The sequence below is a fragment of the Barbus barbus genome (genome assembly GCF_936440315.1).
Source record: "Barbus barbus genome assembly, chromosome: 14".
Taxonomy (NCBI): domain Eukaryota; kingdom Metazoa; phylum Chordata; class Actinopteri; order Cypriniformes; family Cyprinidae; genus Barbus; species Barbus barbus.
The window spans coordinates 21208238-21223996 of record NC_136742.1 but is presented as its reverse complement, the minus strand read 5'-3'; the positions used below and the strand labels follow the sequence as shown (position 1 = coordinate 21223996).

Genomic DNA, 15759 nt, shown 5'->3' with positions numbered 1-15759 from the left:
ATATAGGAGGGCAGTGGTTAAACTGGGAAGGAACAGCACCTTATATTCAAAAAAGGAATACTATAATACTAGGAGCTTGTCATTCCACCTATATTGTAATCAGTGTAATCGCTTTATGTAAACAAATAAATAAATGGAGCAAGTTCATTGCATTTAAGCATTATATTTCCGTCTTCCAATGTGGGCCACTCACACTTCCAAATAAAGTCATAAAAAAAGCCCGTTTTTAAAACTTTTAAAACGTTTGAACCCAGGACCCCTCAGGTCAAAAAAGTTTTGCCACTGGACCTGGAAATACTATAAAGGCTTAAAGGGATAGTTCACCTTCAGTTGCTGCCCGTTGACTTGCATAGCATTTTTCCCCCATACTATGGAAATCAATGGGTACCAGCAACTGAACGTGAACAATCCGTTTAAGTGATATTTGTATATTTATTTGTATGTCTGTGTATTTATTTATTTATTTGCTTGCTTGATTTTTACATTTATTTTTATGAATACAATTTAAAAGTTTGGGTTTCAATAAGATTTTAAAACACTTGACAGAAGTCTCTTACCCTCACCAAGGCGGCATTTATTTGATCAAATACAGTAAGGATATTTAATTAAAAAAATTAATTAAAAAAACATTTTTTATTATATTAACTTTTTTCTATTGTTAAATATTTTATGCCATTTATTCCTGTGGAGTAATGGCTGCTAAAATCTTTTTCAGCTTTACATTCAGTCTATAGTGTCACATGATCCTTCAGAAACCATTCCAGGGCTCGCAAAATCGCTAGCCCGACGTCCCGGGGCTATTGTGTTTTCCAGTCGGGCTACCAAAATGTATCACTGCCCTGCCCGACGGGCTACCTTAAATACAGGGCTCCCACGCAGTGCTCCCTCTAAGCTGAGAAGAAATAATGTGCCTCTCGTGCACAAAAATGAGTTGGGAAGCCATTTGATTGAATGCCGCCAGTAAAAGAGAAAGAATAGCAATGCTCGGGCAAACCGCTATAGAGCTGATGTCACGACAGTTAGAACCGGTTAAGAGAACGATATGCACCAAATGAGTCGCTGTAGAAACTGAATACTTCAATGGTTGTGGTGCGCTCAACACGTGAGACAACGCAAACGCAATGACGTGAAATAAAACGTCCTCATGTATTAAAGAAGAGTGGCTTGATTAAGTGCTGGAAATAGCGGAGGATGATCATAGAACGATAACAAAACTCTGAAACATGTACAGTCACACACAAGAGTATTGTACAAACTGTACTTCATCATGATGTTTAGACAGCTATAGAATAATTCATATGTTCACGGTTTTTATATTTAAATTACAGATCTCAGCTTAAGTTTTGCTTCAGTTTCTATTCTATTCTATCAGTTTAAATAGTTTGTTTTGATATATGTTAGGCCTATATTATAGACTCAAAAACAAGGTCAATTATTTATCAGGTTTTTTACTTTGAGTCTCTTGCTCATCAAGGCTGTATTCATTTCTCAAATACAGAAAAAAACATTGATATAGTGAAATATTATTGCAATTTCTAATATTGGTTTCCTATTTTAATACCTATACTATAAATAGCATTTATTCCTGTGATCAAAGCTGTATTTTCAGCATCATTATGCCAGCAGTGTCCCATGATCCTTCAGATATCATTCTAATATGCTGATTTATTATCAGTGTTGAAACTGTTGTGCTGCTTAATATTTTTTTTTTTTTTGTAACCGGTTACTTTTTTCTTTGATTAAAAAGTTTAAAAGAACAATTTATTCAAAATAAAATTGATAGCAAAGACTTCTATTGTAAGAAAATATTTCTATCAATTTAACACATCCTTGCTGAATAAAGTTTATTTAACTTTCTTTAAAGTATCTTTAAAAAAGGAAGAAAAAAAATTCTGACCCCAAACTTTTGAATAGTTTATATTGTAACACAAAATCTCTTATTTTGACTAAACACTGTTATTTTTAACTTCTTATTTTTTAAAAATATCACAGGTCCCAAAAAATACAGTATAAAAAAAAATAAAAAAGCAGTACAACTGTTTCCAACATTGATTAAAAATCAGCGTATTAGAATGACTTCTAAAGGATCATGTGACTCTGAAAATACTGCTTTGCTTCACAGGAATGAATTAAATTTGAAAGTATATTAAAATAGAAAACATTTATTTTAAATTGCAATAATATTTCACAATATTATTTTGTGAAATAATATTCAGTATTTATCAAATAGATACAGCCTTGATGAGCACTTTTGAACTGCAGTGTATTGTACAGTAAAAATGTTTTCTCAGGTAACCTAACATGTGCATCATTTAGTTACATCATGGGTCAAATCGAATATAAATAGCACATTAAAGTTCAAAGTTACACACTTTTTTGTGTGCATGCTGTACAGGTCTGGTATAAAGAATGCTTTTGCTCAGGTGACCGAAATGTCCGCCCAATAGAGAAAAGTTTTGCTCAGCAAGAAAAACATTAGAGGGAACATTGCTCCCATGGGTCCTTAAATTTGATACAACTAAATTGAAGAGTTTTTAAATACGTTAAATGGTATAAGAAATAATTTTTCAAATTGCCTTAAATAGATTTTTAAGAATTCTGCAAATACCTTGTAAATAGTCAAATAAAACTCTTTCCTTGATATTCGTTGATATTTGTGTATTGAAAATGTTTTTGATTGACATTTATGGTCTTTATTTTATTTGGGCTAGTTAAATTATTTTCAGGCTTCCAAAATCTGAAGAGTACCTGCCCGAAGGGCTACCAGGGATTTAGACATTTTGCAAGCCCTGCATTCTAATATGCTGGTTTGGTGCTCAAGAAAGATTCTTAGTATTAACAATGTTGTCCATAATATTTTTGTGAAAACCAATTTTTTTTCCAGGATTCTTTGATAAATCATTTAAAGGACAATTTAAAAAGAGCATTTAAAATAGTTTTTGCAACATTATTAATGTATTTAACAAAAGCAAAAAAGGCCTCTAGCACTAGCTTGCCCTATTCTTGTTCTATTCTATCTGGTTTTTTTTTTTTTTTATTATTATATAATTTAAAAAACACTTGCTACATGTACTGCGTTAAGCTAACTGAGACTTGTTATAGCACTTGTGTATCATTGCTCTTTTGTTGATTTTGATTGCTTCCATTGTCCTCATTTGTAAGTTGCTTCGGATAAAAGCGTCTGCTAAGTGACTAAATATAAATTTATTGCCACTATTGTTCAATTTATTGCATCATTGCTGAATAAATATAACTTGCCCAAACACACACGCATTTCAACACAGGCTATTATTCTTGGGATGGAAAGGATATCATGTCTTTCTTTTAGAATTATCTCCAGAATCGTCACCAGATTTTAAAAATCCTCCAAAATCCCAGTTTAACCTTTGCTTACTGTTAAGGAAGGCTGATCCCTGGTCAGTATACAAGGTCAACATATATTACCCTCTTAGGGAGCTTACTTTATTCTCTCTTATGTATCACTCTGCATTTTCCACTGTTTTCCGTGTTCATCTACCACTACCACATCCATCATTTCACTCTCTTGATACTTTGTATTGCCCATGTCTTCATCCATACACCCACCCACCCACCCATCCATATCTCTACACCTTCAATTCACCATTGCAGCCCAGTGTATGCCTAGTCTAAAGCCAGCTTGTGCATGTATGTATGTGTGTGTGCTTATGTATGTAACCTTGGACTTGGTTTACCAGTATGATGCTCCCTTTTTTGTTTGTGAAGGAAAGAAAGAAAGAATGAGTATGCTGCTCTCTAATGGAGCCGAGGCACTGTCTCTGCGTCCTTCAGTGCTTTTGAGAGCGCTGTTCACTTCAATGTACTGAGAGTGTGTGTGTGTGCGTTTGTGTGTGTGCATGTACATGTGTGGATTTGTCTGAAGAGTCCTCAACTTCTTCATCTTCATGGTCAGGCTAATGCAGTTGGGACCATGTCAGCATGTGTTAATGTGCCTTTCCACTTAGTTACCACAGAGATACATGCTGCCCAGAGGAGATACAGAATATAGGATGGAATAGAAGATTAGAGACAAAAATTCAAGAGGGAATAAGCACATGAGATGAGAGAGATGGATGGGTAAAAATGTATGTGCCAAGGCTTCAGGGACATCAATGAAGTTTCTCTCTCAATCTTTGTCGTTATTATATTTGTTTATATTATATTTCCAAACATGATATACACTCTTCAAAAGTTTGGGGTTGGTAAGTTGTTTTTAACGTTTTTGAAAGAAGTCTTATATGCTCATCAAGACTATATTTATTTGAAATACAGTAAAAATTGTGAATAAAAATACAGTAAGAATTGTGAAAATCTATTGAAATTTAAAATGACTTCTATTTTATACATTTTACAATTTAATGTATTCCTGTGACACAAAGCTGAATTTTCAGCAGCCATTACTCTAGTCTTCATTGTCATGATGTCAGTATTGAAAACAGCTGTGCTGCTTAATATATGTGTAAAAACCATGATACTTTTTTCCCTGGAACTTCTGATGAATATTATAAGTTCAAAAGAACAATTTATTTGAAACCGATTTAATAACAATATAATAGTTTTTAATGTCACTTCTGATCAAATTAATGCATCCTTCATGCATTAATTTCTTTTTTTAAAAATAATTTATTCACACGTCATTCCACATCTGTATGACTTTCATTCTTCTGTTTTGAATAATGTAGTGGTCTTTTTTTACATTTTAATTACAATGAATAGAAATCAAAAATGAAGCAAAAGCTTATGAGAATGAGTAAATGAAGATAATTTTAGTTTTTTTTGATGAACTATCCCTTTAAGCAGAAGAGATCACTAAATATGGCTAAACATCTCTGTTTAATCATTAATATTATGTCATTATTTATTTGTTTGTGGGTTTTTTTTTTTGTTTACAGCCATTGGGTGCAGCTGATTATTTAGAAATCGCACGGCAGTTTGACACGGTCATCATACGGAATGTTCCTCACTTTCGAGTCGGAATGAAGGACCAGGCTAGACGCTTCACCACACTCATTGACAACTTTTATGACCAAAAGGTAATGACTCTTCAAAACACATACTAACCCTGACATCCTTCAAGCTCAAACAGGCCTTAAACATGTCCATCTACAGAATCAAAAACACTTATTCATGTGCAATCCTCAAATACATTTGTTTCATAATAACTTTGTCATACTCTGTTAGCCCCACCAACCTATCAACATGGTTTAATTATGTGTTTAAACTCTCAGGTTAGAGTGGCAATATTGGCTGATGCACCATTACACCGCCTCCTTGATCAGGGACCGATGACTGGAGAGGAATCAAGAGATCGCCTAATGATAGATGAACTCGGCCTGACCGATGTAATGAAAGCACCCTAACAGTGCCACTACCTCATGGCATTACATTATAATTTTACATTATAATTCTGAAACTATACATAAACACATACTGGCAGCTCACATTAATGTTGCATGCATATAAATAATCCAGAGAGATTTTATCTATACATGACTATTTTAATGAGCCTTGGTTCTTTGTTAATTCCTGTAGAAAGACATTTGTAATCTTTCATCAGAACTTCATTTATTTTGCTCAGGAGGCCAGTGAGCGGCTGACATTGTTCACAGCAGATGAAGAGGTCTTTGCCTTCCAGAGGACAATATCTCGCCTCACAGAGATGCAGACAGAACAGTACTGGCTAAGTGGGGATCGGAGTCAAACATGGACTGAAACTCCCTTGCAGTAACTAACTACCTCTTAATAGAGTCGACAGGAGAGTCTTTGTGGCTTCCTAAAACACTTGGGATGGTACATTTCCATCACCAAAAACGGACTCCATGCCTTATCTAATTACTTTAATAGCAAGAAGAATTGTCCATAAGCTCACATCACCATTAATACGTAAAACTAAATATCATGGACTGCAGGAGGACAATGCATATACTGCAAAATAAGGCGTCTAGTACCCTCTAGTGGATCATGTATTCTGTTGTATTTAGTACATTATGTATTTTGGAATACACACTCACTGTGGGAGTGGGAATTTTTTTTTATATATATTTAAATATTTGATGTCTAGTGTGAATTTATGCAGTTGTGCTTCCTTAAATAGCAAAGCATATTTCCATATTTAAGTAATAATAATTGCTATAAAATGTAATATAATAAATTATAAATTATGATTTACCAAAGCGTGATTTTATTATTATTTTTTTCTTATGTGGTGGAAATGGGCTTCCATTATTAAATTATTAAAATGTTTATGATAAAACATTAAACATTGGTTGTACTGGTAATGTTAATGAATCTCCACAAACAAATTTTATTTTATTTTATTTTACTGGATTTGTATTTTGTTTTGACCAACCGCGATGAGCATAACTTCCAAAAATGTACTAATCTAGTTTCTTTAAAATCCTAACATTTAAAAGGGTCTATTTTCTGTAATTTCTAATTTTGGTCTGAAGGTGGCAGTAGAAGATAGTTCTGTTGCCTATTCACACCCACGTGCTCTGTGTTATTGTTTTACGTGACACAAGCAAAGCATACTGCAGCTCCCTAACTGTTCCTCCCAGAGAGAACTAGACTAGGCACCTTCACCTACAAACAATACATCTATTACCATATGCTCAGGAATACTGAACAAACATTTATACAGGCTAAAGGAAACCAAATATCATAAATACATGTCCCGCAAGAGACCTTGGACCAACTCATAATCCAGCTTCTTCCACATGACAATATGTGTAATCTACAGTGACATTATTGGTCTCAGGTCCTAAGGAACCGTTTTAGACATTTACAAGAGTTAGTGTCTACACAGTTATTGTAGAGGTCACCTGCAGACCTTTCCATCCATGCAGGGTTAGGAACAAAGGAAAGGGAGACCGAGGAGGGAGGGCTGATTTTAAAAAGATAAGGAGTGAATAGAGGAGCAAAGAATGCTGATGTTACATCTTTAGTGACTGAAGAAGAAAACAGTCTTTAGTGGCACTTGTTGTTGGCCATGCAATAGTATCACAGAATAGCACCACCTTAATATCCTACTACATGAATCGTGCAGTTATGTAATATGAGTTCTGAATGTTTTTTACAAGTATTTCCGACTATGAATCTTCTTGTAGCTCGATTAATGCGATTAGCCTTTGTGTCGATGCGTACAGGTGGAAGAGGAGCGCATTCCTTTACAAAGATCGTCGTTTTCACCGCGCCCGAGAAAATACGCATCTCTGCAGGAACAAAGACGTGCTCGTGTTTTGATAAGAGCAAATTTCTTGATTATGAATTACGTCATGTGTTTGAATAAAACGAGGCTGGCAGCAGGGGGCGTGTCATGGAGAACGACTTCACGCTGGGATTAAAGGGCCAGCGGAAGGCAAATACAAGACATGCCTCAACATTTGTCAGTGGCCCCAGAGCAAGTAAAACAAGAGCAATTTTCTTTTAATTAAATGCCAATATTTTCGTTATTAATCATTTAAAGAAATAGTTCCATTAAAATGTTATTTACAAACCTGCATTATTTTCTTTCTTGGAGGAGAATAGGCAATTTTACATCCATTGAAAGTGGAAAGTAAGTTTAAATGCCAAGACCATTTAAAACCAAAATAGCAACAAATCTTCCATTCTGTATTGCGACGTAACAGATCTGTCGCTTCTTGATTGGATTTTGAGAAGTGGGCTTCACTCAAAAAATGGGGACAGATGAATGGGTTTTTACAGCTGAGTTTAAGCAGACTTAAATTATTGGAGAAAACCTGCCTAATTTACTAGAGAGAAGTGTTGTTCCCCTGGAAGATCCAGTTATGACATTTTAGGTCAAATAAATAAATAAAAATAAGATCTGTAACAGGCATTTACAACATGGGGAGACCTTTTCATTTCAATCCACCATAAGGACATGTTTCAAACAGAAGACTAATACTGCATTGGAACAGTGGAGAAAATGACAAAATTTTTGATGAACTATTCCTTTAAGATATAAGGCTACTTATCAGGCATCTGATTATAACAAATTTGTCACACCAACTCCCTTAATACTGTACTATTGGCTAATTCTGGTTACTTGAGTTACCTGAAAATGTCTCTAATCTATAGCACATTCCAGATAATATGCCCAGATAATGTTGTTTGAATGTCTGAACTACAATTTCGAGCAACTGAATCTACAGGTACATCTAAAAAAAATTGAATATTGTGAAAAAGGTCAATATTTTTTGTCACTCATTTCAGAAAGTGAAACCCATATATTATATAGATTCATTACACACAGAGTGAAATAGTTCAAGCCTTTATTTCTTGAAATTTTGATTATGGCTTACAGATAATGAAAACCCAAATTTCAGTGTCTCAGAAAAGTAGAATATTACATAAGATCAATAAAAAAAGGATATTTTAAACTGAAATTTCAGGCTTCTGAAAAGTATGTTCATTTCTATGCACTCAATACTTGGTTGGGCCTGGTGTCTCTCATCTTCCTCTTGACAATATGAGAATCAGGCGAGTTTGCTGGCCAGTCAAGCACAGTAACACCATGGTCATTGAACCAGCTTTCGGTACCTTTGCAGTATGGGCAGGTGCCAAGTCCTGGTGGAAAATGAAATCAGCATCTCCATAAAGCTTGTCAGCAGAAGGAAGCATGAAGTGCTCTAAAATTTCCTGGTAGATGGCTGCGTTGACTGTGGACTTCAGAAAACACAGTGGACCAACCCCAGCAGATGACATGGCAGCCCAAATCGTCACTGACTGTGGAAACTTCACACTGGACTTCAAGCAACATGGATTCTGTGCCTCTCCACTCTTCCTCCAGACTCTGGGACCTTGATTTCCAAATGAAATGCAAAATTTACTTTCTTCTGAAAAGAGGACTTTGGACCACTGAGCAACAGTCCAGTTGTTTTTCTCCACAGCCCAGGTAAGACGCTTCTGATGCTGTCTCTGGTTCAGAAGTGGCTTGGTAGCCCTTTTCCTGAAGACGTCTGAGCGTGGTGACTCTTGATGCACTGACTCCAGCTTCAGTTCACTCCTTGTGAAGCTCTCACAAGTGTTTGAATCAGCTTTGGTTGATGGTATTCTCGAGCTTGCGGTCATCCCTGTTGCTTGTGCACCTTTTCCTACCCAAATTCTTCCTTCCAGTCAACTTTGCATTTAATATGTTTTGATACACCTTTCAGTAATGACCCTCTGTGGCTTACACTCTTTGTGGAGGGCGTCAACGTTCTTCTTCTGGATCATTGCCAAGTCAGCAGTCTTCTCCATTATTGTGGTTTCAAAGAACAAGAGATACCCGAAATGTATACTGTAGGGATGGTCATTAATTTAAACTCAAACGTAAATATTCTAATATTTTGAGATACTGATTTTTGACTTTCATGAGCTGTAAGCTCTAATCATCAATTAAAACAAAAAACGTTTGAAATGTTTTACTTTACATGTATTGATTCTAAAATATATGAAAGTTTCACTTTTTGAAATAAGTTACAAGAAAAAAAATGAACTTTTTCACGATATTCTTTTTTTTTTTAGATGTACCTGTAATCTGATAAACTGATAAGGGCTCTCGGTGCTTGGAGTGACTTGTTTGAACATGTCTCTCGCCTGTTGGCAGCCGTGATGAGGAGCAGTGGCCCTTTAAGAGGCGATCCCATGCGCGGAATCTAGGGGGCAGGTCCCTGTCAGCAGTAGAGGCTGCGCTTCTCTTCTCGCCCTCCTCCAGTCACTCAGTCCTAAATTGAGCTCGCTTGAGTGCTGACAGACGATTAGAGTAGATAGTCCTCCTGTGCCTTTACATAGATAGATAGGTGCAGAGAGAGAAAAGGCTTTCTGGATGGGAATTCTCCGCAATATACCGTTCGTGACATCGAGGCACTGGCACGCGCTCTAACAAGACATTGTCATTAAGCGGTAGTTGCGTCTCTACCTTTAATTGTTAAAGAGACTTCGGAATGCGAGGAGACATCGGGTCCAACTAGCAAATAATACAAAATGATCAGTGCAGTCTACGAGCACGCGTAGTTCTGTCCTCGTTATTGTAGTTGTCTTGATCTGACTCTAGCCCGCTGAATGTGCAGTGGCTCTGACAAGTCAGTTCTTTTGTCACTACAGTGACTTGCTGCTTGTGATGGTAGTGTGCGTTGTGGCGCTTTGTCCGTGGCTACTGGCGAAGTGCGCTGGAAAGATATAGTTGTATTACATCAGTGCACCAAGTGACTGGAGTGCGACACAGAGAAGAGAAACGGCTCTGGCTGAATGGTGCGTGTTGAGGTATTGCATTTTGCATTCTAATATTATAATGTATACTCATATACACTCACACATTTTATTAATGTACTGGATTTGTTATTTACATTAGGTAAGATGTGCTGGTTGACAGTTGCGAATTACGTGTGTGCAAATAGACCTTAAGAGGTCATTTAATAATATTTTGTTTGGAATCATATAATACAATTATGCTAAATAGGCTTTGAAAATATTGCAAATACTTGTAGACTCACATGAATAATTAAATTTGAAAAATTTATAAAATGTTTCTCTTATTGGTCCCCTTTGCATTCAGGCTGTTTTTCGGAATCAAGCCAACTATCATATTAATAATATTGAATATTGTTATGGAATAGCAATACATTTGTGTCCTAAATCTTTCACTTTCACAATAACAGTGGTTTTAATATCATTCGTGCGGTCATCTCCACTGAGATACGAATAATCTAATTTGAGTCAGAGTGTGTCATTATGAAAGTGTAACGAGCGAGAATATGTGCCAACAAGCAAGTGTTAAACTGAAATGAAAGCGGAGCACTTTGCATACAGTATACACGTTAATCTTTGTTTATATCTTCACGTGAGTGTTGCGCGTGCGCGTGCACTTCACATTTCCAGAAGCGTTTCAATTTAACCGGTTCATCAGACACATCGAAAAATAATACGTTTAATTGTACGTTTAATGGTTTTTTGAAATAGTAGCTTAAAATGATCTTATTTTGACGTCAAAATGTTAAATTGAAAGTGCATAATTTCTTTCTGTAATGTGTATGTATATAATGCTCAGTTGTATATAAATGATTGTATTTTAAGTCATATGGCTTTAAATTTTGTATTGCATTTTTGTCTTCCTGAAACACAGGGAGGGGTGTTAATTATCATTAAGATTTGCACTAGTCGCTCAAGAAGCATATAAGCACCATTTAGAGTAGAGGTGCATTCATGGAATGCGACTGTGACCGCTTCCCACTGCCTATATAACTTTGACCAAGACCGTATAGAGGAGCGTCAGAGAAGGCTGGTAGAGGTGATGGCAGAGACAACCTTGGAGCCACTGTCCTCTCTGGACGTAGCTATTGATCCGGATTTTGAGCCACAGAAACGGCCGAGATCATGCACTTGGCCGCTGCCAGAGTCCAGCTCGGCGAAGCCTGCGTCCAATGACACAGACATAATCCCAGAGGAAGAGGATGATGAGGATGACAATGCGATGGCAATCAACGCCAACAGTGTGGGTGAAGGAGAGGAAAATGGCAGCCCAAGCCTGGCTGAGGAACTGCATCCCGCTAGCGGTCTGGAGAACACTTCTCAGCCCACTTCTGCGACCACGGCGAGTCTGGAGGCGAGCGGTCAGGGCAGCCAACAGCAAACTCCCCGGAAGTCATCTTCAAGGAGGAACGCATGGGGCAACCTGTCCTACGCAGACCTTATCTCAAAAGCCATAGAGAGCACGCCAGACAAGAGACTGACACTGTCCCAGATCTACGACTGGATGGTCAGAAGCGTCCCATACTTTAAAGACAAAGGCGACAGCAACAGCTCAGCTGGTTGGAAGGTAAGCACTCCACTCGAGCAGTGCCTCCAACTGTGGTCCTGATAGCCACCAGACACTATAAATTCTGGATGTCTCTACTAATAAGATGATGAGTTTAATCAGGTATGAAGGGACAATCTGTTATTTATTCGCCCTCATGTCATTCTAAACCAATGGAACAAAAAAGAAGATATTTTGCAGAATGTTGGTAACCAAACAGATTTGGTTCCCACTGACTTCAATAGCTATATTATGGAAACCAATGGGACCCCAAACGATTTGGTTGCCTACATTCATCAAGATATCTTCTTTCGTGTTTTACAGAAGAAAGAAAGGTATGCAGGTTTGGAATGACATGTGGGGAAGTAATTTTTGGGTGGAATATCCCTTTAAGCAGGCATACAACATGTGTACTGTTGGAGGGCCCCTTCAGGAACAAGGTTGAGATCCACTGCGCTAGAGAATGCGTGTCATAAGGTGCGCAAGTGTCTCTTTTATTCCATGCACGATCTCCTTCTGCATCACAACCAGAAACACATGTTCTGGCATTTTTGGCCATGCTTACTCACGCACAGAAAACTGGAAAGGTTTCGAGGGTTCGTGTGCACGTGACTCAACGGGGCAGTGACGTCTCTTATAAACAAACTATTTGGACGCCAGCATAAAAATAAACAGCAAATTAGGCATGATCAGTATGGAAAATTTGTGCAACAAAACAATTTGTTAAAGTTAGTTTAGATGGACTTTGTCTTGTGATAATGTTTAAAAGCCATAAATAATATGTCCTCAGAGCCAAGCCTAATAAATGTCCATGCATCCAAATGACTTTGTTCATATCCACGCAACACGGCTTACATAAAACTTTGCATGGTAAATGTACTCGCTCTAGAAGCTGCCCAGACTGTTTATGTAGGTGTTGAATGGCATTAGGAATTGCGTAACAACTCAGAATGGCGCGAACTTCTCCTTGCAGTCAGCAAGCAGGACTGCCTTCAAAGGGAATGTCATGGCCATGGGCAGAAGCCAGCACAAGACATATGGGCCTTTCACTTACAGAGCGAGGGAGGGTTGGGGGAGGGGGTGTATGGTGGGGTTGTGAGTGCAAGGTCAAGGGCTGAGTTTGTGGCAGGAGGCCCAGCTCACCCATCCCATTGGCCGTAAATAGCCATGAATTATAACCGTGAAAGGAGAGTTACTGCCGGGTCTGTGGCAACGGCAAACTGTGTGGACTCTAGCTCAGCGTGGAACTGTTTGCACACCGACTCGTCTAGCATTCAGAACCGTGTGTGTGCACGATCATATTTCTCAAACTGCTATGCAAAACATTACCTGTTAGTCAAACATGTTTTATGATCAAATACTATTATAACCTCAATTCTAGCATAAGTACACACAAATAAAAACACCTCCCCCTGGTCTCTGTTACAACCAGTAGTCCAGTGCCTGCTGCCATTTCTGATATGTGGAAAAACGTCTAAACGTATTCCACTGAACTTTGCTACTGTCACCTTGAGCTCTAAATATGACACACATTCCAGCAAACATCTGACAACTCGGAGCAGATCTGTGTGTACGGAGTGTGGATGCCGGTTGTAACACAACCTCAGATAAACACTCCTGCAATTAGCATTTAAGTAAAACATGCATGTACACAATGCATCACACACATACAAACGTGTTTTGCGTCATTTAAAGAATTGACACTGAATTTATTTACCAGAGTTGAAGTTTGCATAAAATGGAAATTCAATATTTTAAACAATTAATTCATGCAAATGTTGAAATTCTTTTTTTTTTTTTTTAAATTTCCACCTACTCAGAATATCTCAACATTCCAGTAAAACCACTTCACTTAAATCCTGTCTTGATGGATAGATACTTGATACTTGAAAAAAACAGATACTTGAAGTATGAAAACATAAGCATTGAGACCCACCGAAGTTTTCCAGGTATTGTCAACATTTGCATTTTACAATAAAATGTTTGCAAAACCTGCAAGAAAGGCCATTTTTCACGCTAATTAGGAATGAGGATAAATTAAAAAAAAAAGTTAAATTAAGAAACCGCAAGAGGAACAAAAGATAAGTAGGCATACAATGTCTTATCCAAACACTAAGGGCTGGAATGGCCAAGTACAGGTGCAAAAATGACAAGCTGCATCACTATGGCTACCAGGTCACTGGTCCTCTCTGCTTTAATGAGAGAGTTTGGATGACATGTGATCTCATAAAGGCATTCCTTTGTTTCTGTTGAACATACTGTTGTGACTGCAGGAGAGAGAGAGAGAGAGAGAGAGAGAGAGAGGAGGGGGGGGGGGGGGGATGACTGTTATAGCATAGATGACATTACAGCACCCTCCTCCTACTCTCTACACTGAATATTACAGGATAATGCTGTGTGTTTATTTAATGATCTGGTTATACAATCACATTTAATGTGAATAAAGTCCAGAATGTGTTGGAATAGGTTTCCTTTGCAGGTGTACAAGTGATGAGATTTTATTGATTTATCGTTTTCCTTCACAATGAGCTCCTGCAGAGACAAATCATTCCTCTAGAGCCAAATTATGTACTCTACTCTTTAGCCTTTAAATTATTCAGTGCTTCGAGCATTAATTTGGGTCATTTTATCAATTTTTCATTGACATCTCTTGAGGGTCTCTCACACACACTTGTACATTTGCCAGCTCACTGCTTTTAATCTTGTAATCTTGTGTCCACCACACACTCGTCTCTATCCTCTTTGCAATGTTATTACCTTGCGTAACCCTGCTGTTTATCTCACATCTGAAATATAATCAGATTATGTAATTTAAAAAGAGCAAGCTTCTACTCTAATGTGTTGCACCATTCTTGTTCCTGGAACACTTAATATGCTGAGCTGCCACGCTAGGCCCAATTGAAATCTTTCAGTCGCTATGATGAAACCAGTCTGGGCACCCTCCAGAGGGTCTGTATTCTGCAAATTTCAATCGGCACGGTTCCAGGATGTAGGTGGGCTATTTAAAGTTTTTCCTGTAATCTGTTTATTGTCAAGAGGGTGGGGTAAACAAATACAACATTAATATTTATATATATATATATATATATATATATATATATATATATATATATATATATATATATATATATTCACATTACATGTGCAAAACTGCACTCCTAGAAGTGCTGTACATAATATCTGTATCTTATCACGATGAAATTGAACTTTTCTTCCGTATTGTGAGGTACATCAGAGTGTAACGGATTATCATGAAAAATAAAAAAAATGTAGGGTGGCGACTTGCATACCTCACCAAAAAAACATTAAAAAAAATGAAACATGCACAGGTGAACTGTGCTCAATAAGATCCATAATAAAAATGTGAAAATACATTGGGTGAATTTTCATTTTAATGAAAATTACTTTAAAGACTTTAAATGTGCAGAGAAAATGTGTGGGAGGTGTGTGCAGACATGTTGCCGTGGCTATGACTGTTCACTCATGTACAGTCACTGTTTTCAGTGTTAATGTTCATGATTGGTGCTTTTATACATGCCTGGTCATGTTTAGGTGCGTGAGAGGTCACACAGATGTTTTGCAATTTCTGTTCATTTAATTGAACAAAGGGCCATAAACAGTAAAACTACTTGCTCTAATTCTTATGCACTTTTCCCCTCTCACCCAGCAGACATTTTCATATATGAAAACGTTTGATTAAAACACTGACTTACTGATGAGACAGCATCTACAGTGGCACGTCAGAAGTAGATATGCTGTGGTTAAGACATTTGAATGTATTTCTAGTTCAGCCTTTGCTTCTTCCCACCTTTTTGTGCCCCTAATGTAACCGCTCCGTTTTCTAAAGGTGTGCTTGCTCTGACCTGACCTGACCTGAGGCTTTTGAAACTTTAATTTGTTTTGTTCCCGACCCGTCATTTCCAATTACGTATGTCTGCCTGTCACGGTGCAGATAAATAGTTCTT

The 15759-nt window shown here is 37.4% G+C and overlaps 2 protein-coding genes and 1 pseudogene across 4 annotated transcripts in view; all 3 read left to right on the top strand.

Annotated features, from left to right (window-relative positions):
• Nucleotides 1–5973, top strand: part of LOC306880635 (lactation elevated protein 1 homolog B-like) — a 28592-nt pseudogene extending 22619 nt beyond the window's left edge. Inside the window, exons 11-13 of the transcript in view lie at nt 4911–5051; nt 5247–5360; nt 5597–5973. The product of the transcript in view is annotated as a lactation elevated protein 1 homolog B-like (transcript). The remainder of the gene's footprint in view (nt 1–4910; nt 5052–5246; nt 5361–5596) is intronic.
• LOC306879751 (enhancer of rudimentary homolog) overlaps nt 1–15759 on the top strand; it is a 1222178-nt gene that overhangs the window by 648458 nt on the left and 557961 nt on the right. The window lies entirely within an intron of this gene.
• The window catches only part of LOC306880092 (forkhead box protein O3-like), a 33413-nt gene continuing 27313 nt past the window's right edge, over nt 9660–15759 (top strand). Inside the window, exons 1-2 of one of the 2 annotated variants that reach the window (XM_079433388.1) lie at nt 9660–10263; nt 11123–11815. In XM_079433388.1, the coding sequence (XP_079289514.1) occupies nt 11291–11815 (525 nt within the window). In that variant the 5' untranslated portion in view covers nt 9660–10263; nt 11123–11290. The remainder of the gene's footprint in view (nt 10264–11122; nt 11816–15759) is intronic. The other variant, XM_079433389.1, reaches the window with a different exon arrangement.